The sequence below is a fragment of the Cylas formicarius genome, unplaced genomic scaffold (genome assembly GCF_029955315.1).
Source record: "Cylas formicarius isolate icCylForm1 unplaced genomic scaffold, icCylForm1.1 PGA_scaffold_7__23_contigs__length_41026272, whole genome shotgun sequence".
Taxonomy (NCBI): Eukaryota; Metazoa; Arthropoda; class Insecta; order Coleoptera; family Brentidae; genus Cylas; species Cylas formicarius.
In genome coordinates this window covers 39,240,410-39,259,501 of record NW_026844352.1, presented here as the reverse complement: position 1 = coordinate 39,259,501, position 19,092 = coordinate 39,240,410, and the positions used below count along the sequence as shown (strand labels likewise).

Below are 19,092 nucleotides of genomic sequence, written 5' to 3'. Positions count from 1 at the left end.
TAAGTTTCAAGAAGATCTTGATCGTTTTTATGAATACTGTGTGAAAAATCGTCTATTTTTAAATATTGATAAATGTTACTGTCTTAAGTTCAGCAGGCGGATAAATGATATAAACTTTGACTACACATTCAATGGTGTAAAAATAAAAAAAGTAGAGCAGATTAGGGATCTTGGAATAACTATAGATATAAAATTAAGTTTTGATATCCACATTGAGAATATAGTAAAAAAAGCTTATAAAAATTTAGGTTTTATATTAAGAGTTAGCAAGGAATTTCAGGATCACAAATCGCTTATTATTCTATACAATTCCTACGTTCGATCTCACCTTGACTATGGCGGTGTGATATGGAGTCCTCGGTATCATAAATATATAGACAGAATCGAGAGAATACAAAAAAGTTTGTTTTCCATTTAAATTTTAGATTTAACCGTAACTTACTAACTCATTCGTATGAAGCTAGTCTTAATTTCTACCATATACTGAAGATATCTATTAGAAGAATTATCTCCAGTGCTATATTTTTGCATAATATTATTAATAGTAGGATTGACTGTCCTTTACTGTTGGAAAAAACTATCCTTCAATGCCAGAGTCGTTATAACAAGAGCTCCTTCATTATTTTACGTGCCTAGATTTAATACAAACTTAGGAAACAATTCCCCAATATCTCTGTTACATAGACATTACAATAATTATTTTTCGCACATTGACATCTTTGCGTTATCACTTAATTCGTTTCGAAATCAAGCAATTAGGGTTTTTCTATAAATTTATTTTAATTTTTGATTCCTTATTTTCTCACATTTGTTTTTTGTAATTCACGCACTTAATATACAGTGTTAATTTTGGTTTAGTTTGGTATGTTTGATTGTTATTATTATTTATTTATTTTTTTATCTTCTGCTTATCGTAGATATAGGTAGGTACTTACTTATAAGTTTTACATTTGTTAATTAAATAATGGTATAATTGTTAGTGTGTCCTTGTAAATTGTGAAGTTAGTTCTTCATGTTAGGGCACCTTTGTAATAAATAAATAAATAAATTAATTAATTAATTGCATTCCTCAGCATATCGAGTGACACAAGAGAGTGCGAACACTATAACTTTTAATCGGCTCGAGGTAGCGATTTAAAATTTGGAAGAGTTAATATAGGCTGAATGCCCAAGTTTTTGACAATATGTAGTCCGATTTGAGCGGAAACGACAGTAATTTTCGAGTTTTTAAATGGCATCACCTACATTTTCTTGCTTTTTTGAATTCAGATCATTATACGTAGGATAAAACAGTTTTTCTCTTTTTTGTTTTTTTTTTTAATTTTTATTTAATTTTTGAAAATTACGTCTAGGAGGCTGGGACTATCCTAAATATTATTTACCAGGTCACCTGGCCATGGAAAAATTGTAAATGAAACTTTTCTTTACTTGTCTAATGGCAAATAGCATTTAATGTAATGAGCTGTTAATTTTCTAGTATAACCTAGTTTTTTCAAATAGCACACTAGTTAGAACAAAAACTGCTTAAAACCGGTACTTTTTTTGCAACATTTTGACACCAAAGTTTTCGAAATGCGTTAAAAAATAAGCTCACAGTAAGGAAAAAACCAGAAAATTAAATACATTTTTATAAAAACAAAATATTACTTATTTGGCTTTCTAGTCATCATTAATAATAATATTAATAATAAATACCTTTATTATAACAAAAAAAAAACAATATAAAATTTTAATATTTTTCAAAACAATGTAAAAAGAACCGCTAAAGAACTATTTATATAATTAATAAATTACGCGCTATTTATTCAAATAAAAAATGGATGAGCAACAAATAAAATATGAAAAATACCTGCAATATCCGAGGAACAACATAACTCTACTACACACTGAAGGTAAAGAATTTGATAACTCAATATAACATAATTACTAACACATTATGAGGAAAACTGTATTTGTAACACATGATCTTTGTACCTTTTTTTAAATGAATATAAATTTAAGTTACTGAATTCCTGTGACAAAGAATTATAAACACGATCTAAAGATCTACGAAACAAGGCACTCTGATGATGTGGCATCGTTAGTCTGTACCCATATCTTACATTCACAGAATGGATGGTACTGCTAGGAGTAAGCCGCTCTCTCACCAAGTAATTGTCAAGTTAGTAAGAGTAAAAATGCAGAAGAAACTCTCGACAAGGTCATGCAGTGGAAAGAAAAAAAGAGATTAGTATTTGAAAAAAAATTATAATTCAATTCATTCTTCTGAGATTCAACGATTAAAATTTTTTGTTGAAAGTGTTTTATTATGGTAAATAGTTGAAATGCTTTTGTAATACGGGGATACAGTCAAAAACTAACATAAGTGTTGTGTGTATACGCACGTCATAACCTACAAGCACTTTTTACCGGAAACTCAGAAAAACAAAAGAATAGAAATATTAGTATTTAAGATGGTCACAGCCTCCTAGACACAATTTTCAAAAATTAAATAAAAATTTAAAAAAGAACAAAAAAATGAGAAAAACCGTCCTTACATAGAATTATCTCCTGAATCCAAAAATGCAAAAAATATAGGTTTTGTGCCATTTAAAATTCGAAAGTTATTGTCGTTTCCGCTCAAGCCGTTTAAAAATTATAGTGTTGTCACCCGGTATAGTATAATGTGTTGCCGATCTGACAGCAACCATTTTCACTTATAATTGTAAATTTTATTCAGGTATAGTATTAAAAAAGTCTATGGATATTTTAACCTTGCGAAAAAAAAGTATTTAAATAATTTAAAAAGCCTTCAAATTGCCTGATAATTGATTCTTTCAGAAATGAAGATTTTTTGTTTTTTCTGTGTTTTACTAAGTTATTCTATATTTAATGCACACTTATTCTATATATTTTTGTGTGTTTCAGATATGGCTCTTAGATTTGGCATTCTGACTGGTAAGTCTATTGACACTCATGGGTTCATTGATAAACTTGATATAGTCGGTACGATTTGCAATCGCATAGTCGGTCATAAAACTAATAGAGAAGGAGCCTCTGTATTTTACCTGTTTCCACTCGTATACTAAGAATGGCAAAACCCACCCATTTACCCGCCAGTATTCACATATCATTCTACACTTAGTGAAAGTATACCAAATGCATCTACAAGAAAAAAAGAAATTATCAATTGGCTACGGAGTTACTTCCCCTATGCTAGAGACGAAATAATTGCTGATATGGGTCATCAAGTTTCAAGATTGCCTCCTTACCATAGTAATGAAATAGAATTGGTGTGGGCGCGGTGCAAAATAGTTTTTATTAAAAGCGAAGTAAGTTAGACAAGGCACGATGATACCGGATTGGTATCTGTTTGGAAGGCACTTGTCCAGACAGTTACAAAGAAAATTGGATCATTTGTATAACATATTCAGAAAATATAATAAAAGAACATTGGAAAAAAAGAGAATTCACTTGATATAACGGTGCCACCACTTATTTATAGAGATGTTTCATCTTAAATACAAACTAAATATGATTTACTTGTACATTTACTCTTAGCAAATTATATTTTATACGGTCTGATATTGCATCGACAATAGTTTACTTAACAATTTTTTTCATGTAGATTCGCCAACTTAAATATTCGCATATCATTTAGAAACACTCTGATCTATTATTACATAGAACATACATCAAAAGTAAATTAATAAATGCCAAGTACAACTGATTCTGTCTCTCTTACTAACAAGTAATATAGGCGTGATTATTAGTGACTGCTGCCACTAATGACACGAGCGGAGCGAGTGTTTAATAAATGAGTGACTACTATAGTTTTTCTACTACCGTGAGTTTTTGGGTCGATACATTTTCACGAAACAACACGAATACTGTAAATTTTAAGTTAAATGCAAATTTCTGATCACATGCCGTTATATGATACCACACCATAATATCATGTTTCCCTTAAATTATCTCATCCTATAACTTTAAATCGAATGAAAAATCTTAATCATATTCTCCCTAGTGAGCACCACCTGCTTTATGAAAGTCAAAGAAGATGTAGCCGGTCCAAAATTGGAAGCCGAAATCTCGGAAACATTTCCAGATTCGAAAGTCACGTTCAAACGTATAGTCAGCGATGACGAACAAAGCATCGCGGAGGAACTTAAAAATGTCAGCGATGCTGACCTTTGCGACGTCATATTTACTGTGGGCGGGACCGGATTCGCGCCAAGCGATGTAACTCCCGAAGCTACGAGGGCTGTCATCGACAAAGAAGCTCTGGGATTAGAGTTGGCGTTGATTTCGCGTAGTCTGGGTTCGTATCACGAAAAATTCTGCTAGTAGTTGACGTTTTTAAACCGGATTAATAATAGGAGGTAAAATTAGTGCCCAACAAATACTTAATATAACAAAATTGTCTATAACTTCGCAACATAGCTGCGGAGGTATAATCCTACCTAGAGATATGTCGAAGAACTTTTCGTGTATGTGCTATTTTTTACCACTTAGATGTTTTTTTATAGAAAGAAATGCACACCCGTTCTACACGACATCCATTTCAAGACAGGATACTGATACACTAATTATTGTTTATTAATATATATGCATTATTTCGATATATTAATTATTATAATTAAGTCCACAGGGAACCAACCAAAAATATTATTTTTGTTACTTTAAGTAGCGTCTTATAATTATAAAAAACCTACTTTCCCATACCATCTTTCTGTTATCTATTTCCAAAACCAAGTTACTGTTTTCCATGTCTAAAATTTTACATAGGCCTATGGTTGGTTACTTTCGGACCATTCTTTATTTCATACATATAAGGATTACAGCTTTTACTAAATGTTTCTTTTCTACGATCTTTTGTTTGTAGTCATTTTGGAAGTTGTTGAGTGTTACAATTTCCTTATGTTATCCAGTTTACCTCCACTTGATTTTGACAGCATATTCGATAGCTGTTTTAACCAACCGAATTACGTAGCCCAACAAATTGTTAATTTAATTATAATTAATTTAAAATTGAAAGTCACTGTCGGTAATTAAATTCCAAAAAATATGTATCTAAGGTTTAATTTATGTTAATTTGGAATGTTGTAGGTATTTATTGACTATCGTTTTGTCTGCCTTGTTCGATTTACCGTAACAGTCTGTAAGACTGGCAGCCTGTCGGTGTGCTTTATAATTCATTTGGCCAACGTAACTACCGGGTTATATCGAGTCAGCTAATTTACGGAATGTTTTAATACAGGGTGTCCAAATAGTGTATCAAAGTAATATTTCGTTTATTATTTATTTGCAGTTTTGACAGCAAAAATTGCCATAAATCTGAAAACACTCGGTGTAGACCATAACAACCCTACATTGGGTGAGTATAAAAGGAGTACCTACTAATTCAATAATATACATTTTTATGTATTACCGTGTGTGTTTGAAAATAATTTTAAATTCTAATAATAAATGATATATATTACTGTGACACACTATTTGGACAACCTGTATGTAATATACGGTTTGTTTTCTAATTGACTGTCAATTATTAAAAGGTCGATTTTTGGGTCAATTTTATTCTGTCTGTCTGTCCTCCGACTGGTCGTTTTATTCTTACATGAAAGCTTGTCACGCGCTTATACAATTTTTATTCTGCCATATTTTACCAGCGTTAAATCCTTCATCTACCCAAGTTTTGTCACGAAAGTAACTATATAGAAATATACAACAGATAATTTCGTCTTTCCCTATTAAAAGTGATTTTATATTTTGATTTTTTTTCCAATTGATCAGAAACAAATTCATTTTCAAGAAAAAGCAATTGCGGGAAAAAATATAATTTTAATTTTCAACACTATGGGCGGGTAAGTCACCTGTCCGTCTACCGGTTACTCTCGGGACAATCATCAGACAACAACGTATATGGAATCCCACCACTAATAATTAAATAAGAACAAATGTTGTTCAGATTTTCACATATATATATTTGAATGACGGCTGTTTCGCCAACATGCGAATATGTTTATAAATATAAAACAGGTAGTAATTACTTAATGTGAGGTATTAAATTGAGATTTAACAAGGGGCATCCATTCAAATCCAGGTGGTCATTAAGTAATACATACAGAGGAATAGTATATTGAAAAATCTAATTTGTTTTGTGCTGTAGTTATCGTTAAATCCAAGAAATTTAAAGAATTTAAGTTTTTAAATATATTTATGTGAAAATCTGAACAACGTTTGTTCTTATTTAACTATTTTAAATGGATTTTCATCAAGTAAAAGCCACTTCAGCATGAATCCTACTAAAGCCAATAAGTTTTACAATTCAGTAATTAGTTATAACTCCCTCTCATTACGAAACAGGGCAAATTCTAAAATTAAATTAAAAACAAAGAATAATCATTTTATGTTTTAAAATGCATATTTTAATTATATTTTAATATGGCCGGCAATGTAAAACACGGTATCGGTATTCCATACCTTGGTGCCTGATTAACAACGTGAATGTCGTGATGAACTGCTTATTAACATTTAATTTTCCGCAAAATGTTCAAGAATCAAGTCCAAAAAAAACTTCATTTTTGCTATTTCTCTCTACAATAATTTTCAAAATCAGTGTTGTAATGGAATCTACATTTTAAAATATTTTTTACTATTCTGTAACATCCTTACTTTCCTTCAAATTCCATTAAAACTTTTTTTCCCTCAGCTATGACAGAAATGGCGATGTTATCCAGGCTTGCCTGCGGAATTAGAAAGAAAACGATAATATTAAATTTCCCCGGGAGCACGAAAGCTGCAATTGAATGTTTTGGGTTCATTAAAAGTTCCCTTGTACACGCCGTCGAATTGGTTAGGCAGAGAAACGAGCGTGTCGCCGACACTCATAGAGCGATTCAACAAAATAATGAGTTTACAGAAAGTAAGGTAAGATGTAAACCTTTTAACATTAATCGTCGATCATTTCATCATTGGCGTTATGGATCGAGAGAAGCCCGAGTTTCTTAGTAAGAAATCTCCCGAAATTGAATTTGAAAACGCACTACACATTAAAATTTAAAATTGAATTAAATTTGATTATTCTTGTTATAAAAAATGACGGATTAACGTTCCACTTATTTGTAAAAAGAAGTTTCAGATATTCTCTTCCTGAGAATGACTTTATGTTTATATAGAATATGAAAGAAAATGAGTATTTCTTTTTTTAATAATCACGATATTTTGGTATCCTGGCAACGGGAAAAAACCGGAGAAAGCAAAACGAATTGAGAGACATTATCGTGAAGAACAATGTTTTCCACGGACCTGATCCATGTATTCTCAGACGGCTTCAAAAGACCCAAATTTTTTTCGGCGGATCGATAAATTCGGGCTCGAAAGCTTGTCGGCGGTTTCCGTGTAGTATTAGAAAGAAAAAAATATCCATCCTTGTTTCTTATATAAAACATATTGCAAAAGTAGGAAATCATATTAAGAAGAGTCCGGAATAGGAAGTTCCTCTAAAATGAGGAAATTGACAAAGTTGCCGTCAGGGCACGTAGGAATAGGAGGGAAGGGAGATCTGTCAAATAAAAGACCCCAATTTTGGGCCGAAGAGAAAAATGCTTACAAATACAAAACATATGTTTTCACTTGCCAATCAGAAAAAAAATAAGTTTTCGTCGTAAAGTCAGTAAAAGTGAAAACTAGGATAAAGACTTTGTTTATTTCTACACCTGAAGTGTAACAAGAAATTGTACCCACTGTCTAATTCAAAACATACAGTCTCACGATCGTGAAAACATTCTCAAAAATAGTACAGCAATCAGCGTTTGACTTTTCAGGCAAGTCTTTCTGACTTATTAGTGATGTCAACTACTTATTATTATAAATGGTTTCTCAATAATGGCGGGTTGAATGAAATGAATGAATGAATAAAAATCATTCAAATCCGAGTGGTCGATTGTGATTTATTTAGATAATATTTGATCAAAATGATCAACACCTGCCATAAATTTGTTGTATTCCTTAATTATCTGTGGTTTCATCACCACTTGAACGCGTGTCCCACTCCCAGATATTTTTCTAGCAGAGACGACTTTTTCGTTATGCAGGGATCCAGATAACTGGCAATCAGCGGCTCCTGAGTATACAATTATTTTGAGAGACATGCCCTTTGGTTCACACAAGACATAAACAAACAAGACACAAAAAAAGTCTCTAGAGATAATCTCACTATCGACCAGTGAGAGTGCGTTCAGCCAATTTCAACTAGCAACAATCAGCACATAGAAAATTCTATAAAACCTTTGCTAATATCCTTTTTTCGCTTTTTTGACTGCATTTAAGTTAAGTAAGTTAAGTAAAACAGCTAGTGATAGTGTTGGCATTTTCCTGTACAACTGTTGCCTGTACCCTTGCCAACAGAAATTCAAAAGTTGAACCTGGCATGTAATATTATGCCAGAAATATTTGCCAAATAGGCGTTGAGTTCTAAACGATTGGAAATGCAGTAATCGGGTTTACCCTTTATATCAAGGTAAAAATACAAGTCGGTGCACTGAGGCATAGAAAATCCCCATATGATATGATTTCCGTACAAGTTGCTCAGGACATCATCTTTGGCAAGATGAAATTTTGCGAGAATGCAGAAACTGAGGTTGTTTCTGTAACCCAAGCTCTCGAAAGGGTTCTTGCTGAAGATATTAGCGCCATCGATCCCATTCCACCTTTTCCTGCATCTATCAAAGACGGGTACGCGGTTATAACTTCGGATGGTGTCGGACAGAGGGCAGTGAAAGCTGCGATGGCCGCTGGAGACGAACCTGCCAAATCAGGTATTGTATTAAGAAATAATACAACGCGCAAGATGCCTTTGAGGGAATGGTGATTGAGTTCGTCAATACTCATAAAGTACTGGATATCTCTAAAGTTATTTCGCTTAATATATATAAATATAAAATAAAATAAATACATATGTGAATGTAATAAGAGGCGACTTGGGTGCTCACGGAAAAAATTTCCTTTTCACGCGATTTTGATAGATTGATATTAAAAAGTAATCAGAAACGACGAAGTTCAACAAAATCGATAGAAAATCTCTGGAGGTTTCATAAAGTAAACTAAATTTCCGTCCCGCCTACGAAGAATAATTATGTTTTTTTTTTACTATAATTTATTGCTCTTGATCCTTAATCAAATTTGGTACACACACTTTAAGAGGCAATTTTAGTTTTTTTTTTCATTTCAGCCAGTGTCATCCGCCGTCCGTTCGGTTTTAATTCTGGTTCTCCCAAAAATGATAATTATTTCTGATATTCCGTTCCAGTTAGCTTTACAGGCTACTGTAATACTATTTACAAATCTTTTGGATTTCTCCTGCGTCTGTTGTGGATAAATCGAACTTGCTGACGTTTCGCCAATAATTCTGTTGGCTTCTTCACAGCTTAACTGAAACTGGCTCGCATTCTACTCTCAACCTGCTTACAGAGTATATCAGCCCGCTCCTATAAACATGAATGATTGCCATTATGTGAAAGGTCTGAGTCTTTTTTTCGTAAATCTAGTCTTGCTTTACTTCAAGAAATAATTCATCGTACCCGTAAAGAAATAGACCAAATCAATAAGACTCATCTTATCCCCATCGTAGTTCGATACTTCTTCCGATATTATTCATGACAAAGTTGGAATTGTTCTCTCCAGAATCACATTCAAAATTTGAATGGCAACACCAGTGAAACCATAAAACTTTTTTCTATTACTACTACCAAACACTGTGGTAAATGTACCATCGCACCAACTTTCTGAGACGGAAACAACAATTCTCCGAAAAGTTCTTAGCACAAGTTCTTCCTCATTATTATCTTACCTAAGCAAGCAGCTAATGAACGCATAACTCTAAAATCTAAGCACGACATATCAGGGAAAAATTGGAGTTGTTCTTACAGAGTGATCCTATTGCCAACTTAAAAAGATCCTACGTATTAGGGCTTACTTTCTATTAGAATCCGTGACAAAATCCATCACCTCTCACGACTTTAAAATTCCTCTTCTCCACGGCCTCCGTAAGATCCAAATCTTCTCATCTTAGTTGCAAAATGCTTGCCTGGAAAATGTTTTTCTTGTAACGGTCTTCGCATATATATTTAGAAGAAAGTTCACGACGCTCTCTGTGCACCGTAATATATCATTGAATTAGGAACCAGTAGTGATCTGTCTTTCTTAGATATTCTTATTAATAGAAAATCATTTTGTTTACAGAAAACCTACGTACACCTCAATCCAAGTCACCGGATTCAGAATTAAAACTTCTTACATCTGCCTTCTCTCTAATCATTTCCACATTAGAGATATTAAGCGTTCTGTGACAAAGTACACTTTACCACAACTTCCAAATAAAATTAGCCCGAAAGCAACCCCACAATTGCCACCTTCGTTCTTCCTGACATTTAAAACATCGTTTAAGGCTTTCGCGGCCCGTTGATAAGCTATTATCTTCATTCGGGTTTAAAGGCCGTCGTCGATTGGAATTACTTCCTAACGTTTCGCTGGCACGAGTGGCGAGCTTCTTCAGAGGTCCTTCCATCTCCGATGTTGGACGTAGACTGACGATTTCTCCTGCGCAGGTTGTATTTATGCCGTTTGGTGGAGGGCGGGGCTTGTTCCGCTTCGGTTGGTCTCGGGATATCGATCGGTACTGCTCGGGCGTTCCTAAGGATCGGGTTCCAGATTTGGTTGAGTCTAAGGGTCTCCTCCTTTCGGTTGAAATTGTGTGGGTGTTTTTGAATCTCAATGGCTTCCCTGACTAGTCTGTTGTGATAGCCGTTAACCGATGCTAGTAACCTACAGCTCTCAAAGTGTATCCTGTGTTCCCCGCTGCCCAGTGCGTGTTCAGCCACTGCAGACTTCTCTGTATGTCCTAGCCTGCAGCTTGCTTTATGCTCCTTAAGTCTCGTTCCCATTGATCTCTTGGTAGTTCCGATGTAGACCTTTCCGCATGAACACGGAATGCGGTAGACTCCCGCAGCTGAAAGTGAGCCCCTCTTGTCCTTCGCTGACCTGATGGTCTGCTGGATCTTCTTTGTAGGCTTAAAGATTGTTTTGATGTCGTGTCTTTTCAATACTCTGCCAATCCTGTCGGTGACACTCGGAATATACGGCAGATATGCGTGGGAGGTGGAGGGTCGTTGTTCGATATCCCGTGATCTTGATGATCTTGAGTTCATTGATCTCTCGATCTCCCTCTTACTGTAGCCATTTGCCTCGAACGCAGTTTTTAGGTGTTCAAGTTCCATCTGGAGGTTCTCCGGTTCGCAAATCCTTCGGGCTCGTTCTGTCAGGGTTCTGATAACCCCATACTTTTGACTTGGGTGATGGTTGGATAGAGCATGCAGGTATCTGTTCGTATGGGTTGGTTTTCTGTAAACTGTGTGGCCCAGCTTGTTACCTCGCTTCCTCACTAGTACGTCCAAGAATGCAATTTGTTGGTCATTTTCAGTCTCCATAGTAAACTGGATGCTGGGATGCTGACTGTTGAGATGCTGCAGAAAGTTGTTGAGCTTGTCCATACCATGTTTCCAAATCACGAAGGTGTCATCCACGTACCGGAACCACGTTGCTGGCTTGTACTCTGAGGTCTCGATCGCTTTTTCCTCAAAGTGTTCCATAAATAAGTTGGCTATAACCGGGCTTAGTGGGCTTCCCATTGCCACTCCGTCCACCTGTTCGTAGAAGTTTCCCTTCCACACGAAATAGCTACCGGTCAAACAGACTTCAAAAAGTTTGCAAATATCGACAGGAAATATCCTGTTCACCAGGTCCAAGCAACTCTTCAGAGGTACTTTGGTAAACAGTGAGACGACGTCGAAGCTCACAAGGATGTCGTTTTGTTCAATATTGATATCTTGAATCTTGCGCACGAAGTCGGTGGAGTCCTTGATGTAACTGGTGCCGTGTTCTACGTTCTACCGTGGTTGAAGCAGCGATGCCAAGTGTTTAGCCAAGTAATACGTTGGTGATCCGGGTGCGCTAACTATTGGTCTTAACGGGACATCTACTTTGTGTATCTTAGGAGTCTACCGCATTCCGTGTTCATGCGGAAAGGTCTACATCGGAACTACCAAGAGATCAATGGGAACGAGACTTAAGGAGCATAAAGCAAGCTGCAGGCTAGGACATACAGAGAAGTCTGCAGTGGCTGAACACGCACTGGGCAGCGGGGAACACAGGATACACTTTGAGAGCTGTAGGTTACTAGCATCGGTTAACGGCTATCACAACAGACTAGTCAGGGAAGCCATTGAGATTCAAAAACACCCACACAATTTCAACCGAAAGGAGGAGACCCTTAGACTCAACCAAATCTGGAACCCGATCCTTAGGAACGCCCGAGCAGTACCGATCGATATCCCGAGACCAACCGAAGCGGAACAAGCCCCGCCCTCCACCAAACGGCATAAATACAACCTGCGCAGGAGAAATCGTCAGTCTACGTCCAACATCGGAGATGGAAGGACCTCTGAAGAAGCTCGCCACTCGTGCCAGCGAAACGTTAGGAAGTAATTCCAATCGACGACGGCCTTTAAACCCGAATGAAGATAATAGCTTATTTAAAACATCACCAAAAGATTTTTAAATAGCAATGGTTTCATTTCTTGAACTGTTAGAGTAGCCAACCAGCACTGACTGATTAACTTTTTTGCATCGTTCTATATTTACTTGCATTGAGTCTAAACTAATATTCTTCATGCAGTCTTGTAACTATTATTTAGTTGTAAATAGATAATTTAACAAGCGGATATTTACATTTATTTTATTTTTATTTATTATATTTATTTATTTATTTTATTTATAAACGCCTGGTTTGTTAAGTGTTGCATAGCGGAGAAGTTATAAGAATATCGACGGGAGCCGCAGTGCCAGCAGGTGCCGACGCTGTCGTGCAAATCGAAGATACGACACTTATTGCGGCTTCTGAAAATGGCAGTGAGGAAAAAATCATCAAAATTAATGTAGCGCCAACGGTGGGGCAGGATATTAGGTTAACTTTTAGTCAATAAAAAGAATCATTGCCTGAATGATGACTGGCGTACTTTTCAGACCGATTGGGAGTGATATTCATGCTGGCACTTTGGTATTAAAGAAATACAACAGAATTACTGCCGCGTACGTAGGCGTTTTAGCCACCTTGGGTTTCACCAAAGTCAGGGTTATCAAGTAAGTCGATATTCATTTATATTAAATACAATTGGTCTCTATTTTTTTGCTGCTGTTAGGCTTACTATATCAGCGGGAACCCAATAAATTCTTAATATATAATATAGGTCAAATTCTAAAGGTTTGATGTCACATATTACGTTTATTATTCCCACAGGCAACGTATCACTGAGTTGGTTAAAAAAATCAACGAATTAGACTTGAGATTTTAATCACGCCTTTCGCTATCATGTATATGTAGGGTTTCTTGAATTCGTCCTTGGAAATATTAAGTTTACAAAAATTTCCTTATTCCTTACGTCAACAACGCGATTAGTGATAATTTTCTTCACATGTAAACATCGAAACAAGTTTCTAATTACGGTTTGTTTATAAAGAAAATAATTTAATACTCTCGCGTTAATTATTATTCAAAATTATTGCATGTAATCAGTTCTTTTACCAACAAAAAATCCGAGAGACCATAGAAATCTATAAACAACCTAACAATGTTAATCGCGACTCAGGTCTCTACCTGTCACCAATATGCCCCTCATTTAGCTCGACCTCCCTCAAACAATATATAAGCAGGTACAGTGTAAAATACGAGCCAGTTTCAGTCAAGCTCTGGAGAAGCCAACTCACCAAAAACCGACGCAGGAGGAATCCAGTAGTTTTGTAAAACAGTAGCCTATTGAAGTTTCTTTGAAAAATTAATTTTCAACACTATTTAGAAATTTTTCCTTTTTTTCAGAAACTCAGTTAAACTGTGTAGCTTAGGGAAGTTTTTATTCCACATTTTTCTTTAGCCGTTTTCCTAAAAAAATTTCTTTCTTAATCAAAGTAGTTAGATTGTGGTACCCAGCTTAAAATTTCCTCCTTTCTATTATAAGGTTGTTCGGAAAGTCATTTCGTTTTTTCCCGTCAGAGGACTTAATTACGTTTTTTCGAAACCAACTTCACACTTAAGCCGCATAATCATTATATGTCTTGAGAGCTGATATTGCAAGGCTTGTGTGTGAAAAAGTTCTATTAATTCTACGCAGTAGTTTTTGGTTGGTGCCCTTTTAAATATGGAGAGCAATAAGCAGCATTTTCGTCATATTTTACTTTTTTACTTCAGAAAAGGTAAAAATGCTGTCCAAGCGAGAAAAAAATTGACGGATGTGTATCGAGAAGGCGTGTTTTGATTTTGATGTCGAAGATGCACCACGGTCTGGAAGGCCGGTCGAAGCTGACAAAGATGCGATAAAGGCATTAGTTGATGCAAATCGGCGAATAACCACACGAGAGATCGGTGAGAGATTAAATTTGTCGAATTCGACTGTTTATGGCCATTTGAAAGGCATGGGCTTAACCTCGAAGCTCGATGTGTGGGTGCCCCATGTCCTTACGGAGCGAAATTTGTGTCGTCGCGTTGACGTGTGCGATTCGCTCCTCAAACTTCAAGAAAATGATCCATTTTTGAAACGGATTATTACTGGGGACGAAAAATGGGTTGTATACAACAATGTTAAACGCAAGAGGTCATGGAGCAGAAAAGATGAACCGGCTCAAAGCGTGTCAAAAGCCAACATTTACCAAAAAAAGGTGATGCTCTCCGTTTGGTGGGATGTCAAAGGAATCGTTTTTTTTGAGCTTTTGCCGGACAATACAACGATTAATTCAGAAGTCTATTGTCATCAACTGGACAAATTGAATGATTCACTTAAAAGAGAAGAGGCCCGAATTAATCAATAGGAAGGGTGTAGTGTTCCACCAGGATAATGCGAGACCTCACACAAGTTTGGTCACTCGCCAAAAACTTTTACAGCTTGAATGGGACGTACTACAACATCCACCATATTCTCCAGATCTGGCGCCTTCCGACTACTATTTGTTCCGGTCCCTGCAAAATTTTTTGGATGGCAAAACCTTTACCTCAAATGAAGATGTCAAAAACCACCTGAACCAGTTTTTTGCCAGCAAGGACCAAAACTTTTATGAGAGGGGAATTAGGTTACTGCCAGAAAGATGGCAAAAGGTGTTGGACCAGAATGGCCAATATATAATTTAATAAAATATTTATTCATTATACGAAAACTGTCTTTCATGTTCCCCAAAAAAAAACGAAATGACTTTCCGAACAACCCAATATAACGTCATTTGCGAGAGCCGTAGTCAAATAAATTTTTTGTGCTGCTATTATAGGACGGGTGCTCTATTTCAGACGTCCAACCATCGGAATAATTTCCACAGGAAACGAACTTAGGAATGCAGGAGAGACTTTAAAACCCGGAGAAATCCGGGACAGCAACAAAGTAACGCTTTTAACCTTATTAAAGAGTTTCGGTTACGATGCAGGCGACTGTGGAATCGCAAGGGACCAGTAAGTCACTTGCTGAATTTTTTATCAATCTCTAGCTTATGGAATTCGATCAAAAACCAGAAAAATTCTTTACGACGTTCGTGACTTTACGCGAGTAAGAATATTTTCTCATATTTTCCATCCTTCTAGTCGATTGCGAGGTGCTTTAATCTAATACGATAAAAAATTATATGAATTGATGGATTTACTATCCAATCTTTCGAAACCAGCCTTATAGAACACCGCTCGCGTCACCGAGTTTCAGAAGATACGCAATTAATCGGAGAGTCTGAGAAAAGCGGATTGTGGATTGACAAGATATGGTTTTCGAAATTGGAAGCTGGAGGCGGAAGTTTCCAGAGCCGTAATTTAAATTTTAAATGAATTTTATTATTCCAATCTTCATTTGTAGTGAAATGGGAACAATAATGTTTGTTCAGTTCCCGGGAAAGTATCAGTTGCGTAAAAGCAGTGGGATGAAATATTTCTAATAGGACTTTGGTTTTTGCTGGATCACTTTAGGACTTATCTTTCATGATTATGTCACGGATTTATTTTTTTAAAATTATATAAGCTGTACGGCCGAAGAACTAACCAACCACCCAAGATTGGCTATAATTAGCTGTGCGTTACAAATCGCCATTCGTGGTCTATGGATCTTTTTTTCCAATCCGTTCTCGTTTTTGTTAAATAATTAGAAATATAATCTTATCAAGTTCTTTATAATGTTAAAACCTGAAAAAGTCTTTGTCAATTTTGTAATACATTGCGTTGACATTCAATTTGTATTATACATAATAAATACATAATATATACATAATAAATTCAAAAATTGCGGCAAAGGGATCCCTTTAATGGAGCGAATCCCTCCGGATTCGATCTGTGCCTCCGGCGCTCCAATTTCTTTTGCGAAAGACGCTTTCAAATTTTTCTTTAATTTTTCGCTTCACTTCACTTAAATGCTTCTACCCATCTTTTCACGATTTTTTGTGCGTTACATACAGAAATATCATACTTAGTAAATATATAAATGAAATACGTACCTGGCGATTCAAATTAAGTACTTTTGGAGGTGAACCACGAGCAAAAGTAAAGGTCTACTAACCACTTTTTTTCCAAATCTCCGTAGAGGTTAACTTCTTTTGGAGGATAGTTAGTAATATAGATTCTCTCGCTTTGTGAAAAGAGCAAGTGCAAAGTGCATATAGATTAATTCCCCAAGACTGTGGCACCCTTAAGCGGCGATCTTATGAAATCATACAAAATATCTCTTACAATCATTGTATACCTCTACAACCACCACATGGTGTGTTGTTATTTGAAATATAAGTTTATATTTTTGTGTGAAATTTTATTACTAAACATCGGATAATTAAGAAACCCGTAAAAGTTCGCAGCTACTATCGAAATAGAAAGGGGGTGCCTTACCGATCCTGGCAGGAAGAGGAGACGAGGCCTTTGTGTCGGATCGATCGCAAAAGAAGCGTCTAATTCGCAGTCATGCGTATGTCGCTTTCGGAAATTTATTTTGTTTCTATCCAATTTCCAGTGGCCGGAAATAGAAATAGTTGCTAATAATTTAGTTACTTATATACGGGGTGTCAATAGGGAGCAATAACTAAGAGTTTCCAAAAAGTATTACTTCTACTTAAATTTGGTGTGCCAAATTTACAGTAGAGTGTAACAATATCCCATATATCAAAAATTTATAACAATCTAACAACAAATTTAAGCGAATATAACTTCATTAATTTAATTAATTCAGCAATTTTTTTAACCTACCAGAAAACATACTTCAGTCAGTTAGAATGTACTATAGTCGTAATTTTGTATTTTTACATTGTAGTCAAGATGGGACCTTACACCATGGATGAATTTTATACCAAAATAGAAAGTTGTATATAATGTTATTGTAACTCGATCCATATCCATATGGAACTACAATGTTTTCCTTCACTTATTTTACCTGTTAGTTTTCAGCAGTTAGTTTATAGCCTGGATAATATATTGCCTTTCAATTTTCATAATATTTTCAGACATCTTATTCGCTATAATTGTTATTAGTCATGTTATTGTTTGCCATGTTGTTGCACCCGAGGTAACTCTTAATAGCAGTCGAAATTAGCTACCTGAATAAATTATCTGTTATTTCTAAATACAAACCAAGGCAACTAGATCCAATAAAACATTTATTTAGATAACAGATTCATAATTTCGAGCGAAAACGCGAAGAGTTAGCCATTGCATTCCAGTAAACCATTCGTAAGTTAAAAAATACATCGTTCTATTTAAAATATTCAAGTTGTAGCCATTTATCGTATACTTTATTGAAACAAACCCTTAATAGTAGATAACTTTGATCATTTTTCCACTTTTCGGACGAAACGTATATTCTGAAAGTAATTTTAAAACTTTGTATTGTATGAAAAAAAATATGAAAAGCCCTGTACAATCTTAAACGAGGTTACCCTAATTTTCAATTCTAAATATGGTTAAATAATAAAATTGATAACATAGTTAGAAAATTTGTTGCCATACAAAATTTCTCAGGTGAAACAAATAAAAATACCAGGGGCGTACACTTTTCAACGACTCCTGAAAAAACTTTGGATTTACACGCAGCTAGGGACATTTACTTGCAAATTTTAATGGATTTTGAACGACTTTTGGAATGTCAAAAATCTTAAAAAATAATTTTACGAATCATTGCAGTAACAAATTTATTTTGCGTCAAAAAATTCATAGTTATAGATATAATATACACATGATTATGATAAAACATCGGGCGAATAAAACAACATAGAGATATAACATCCTCAAATATAAAGATAGTGCTTATCACGTTTTGGATGTGAAACCAGTGGCTGAAAATACTGGCAAATAACGTTATTCCAAAAAAAGAAAATGAGCATCATCGCTTGCAGGAATCTTACTAAACATTACCATTCATTGATTGAGCACGTGCAACTTGTGAAAATCATTTTTATGCTCTGGATATGTGGCAATTGGCTTAATTGGTTAACAAATTAGAGCTTATTGTCGAATCGGTGGATGCACCTTCGTGCTGCTTAAAACTTCTTAATAATAAATGCTATTTCTAGCCCGAACGCTGTGAAGGCAACTGTAGAAGCGGCGCTGATCCAGAACGATATCATCATATCAACTGGTGGAGTGTCAATGGGTGAATACGATTTGCTCAAACAAGTCCTGATTGAAGATTTCCACGCCACCATCGAGTTTGCCCGCGTAAACATGAAACCTGGGTGAATTAGTTATACTTTTAAAGTAATATTTAATTAATTCGCCGACCAAAATTTCCCAACGTTTGATATAATAATGGATAACGCCTTCTATATTTCAGTAAACCGACTGTTTTCGCCACCCTGACCCACCAAGGAAAGAAGAAATATGTATTTGGACTTCCAGGCAATCCGGTGTCCTGTTGCGTTACGAGCTTGCTGTTTGTTATTCCAGCTTTGAAACGCATTGAACTGGACGCGTCCTTTAAATTTTGGCCCCTACTTCCCGTAAAATTGGTGAGTGCCTACATAGTTCAAGCAATATTAAAACTGTATAGTTCTTCGCGTATT

At 35.5% G+C, this 19,092-nt stretch overlaps 1 protein-coding gene across 5 annotated transcripts in view; it reads left to right on the top strand.

The window, feature by feature from the left end:
* The window catches only part of LOC132705553 (gephyrin), a 45,949-nt gene that overhangs the window by 12,584 nt on the left and 14,273 nt on the right, over positions 1-19,092 (top strand). For all 5 annotated transcript variants that reach the window (XM_060676203.1, XM_060676206.1, XM_060676205.1 and 2 more), the window contains 9 exons: positions 2,908-2,937; positions 4,007-4,300; positions 6,692-6,909; positions 8,501-8,798; positions 12,832-13,000; positions 13,060-13,176; positions 15,365-15,523; positions 18,604-18,765; positions 18,864-19,038. In XM_060676203.1, the coding sequence (XP_060532186.1) occupies positions 2,910-2,937; positions 4,007-4,300; positions 6,692-6,909; positions 8,501-8,798; positions 12,832-13,000; positions 13,060-13,176; positions 15,365-15,523; positions 18,604-18,765; positions 18,864-19,038 (1,620 nt within the window). In that variant the 5' untranslated portion in view covers positions 2,908-2,909. The remainder of the gene's footprint in view (positions 1-2,907; positions 2,938-4,006; positions 4,301-6,691; positions 6,910-8,500; positions 8,799-12,831; positions 13,001-13,059; positions 13,177-15,364; positions 15,524-18,603; positions 18,766-18,863; positions 19,039-19,092) is intronic.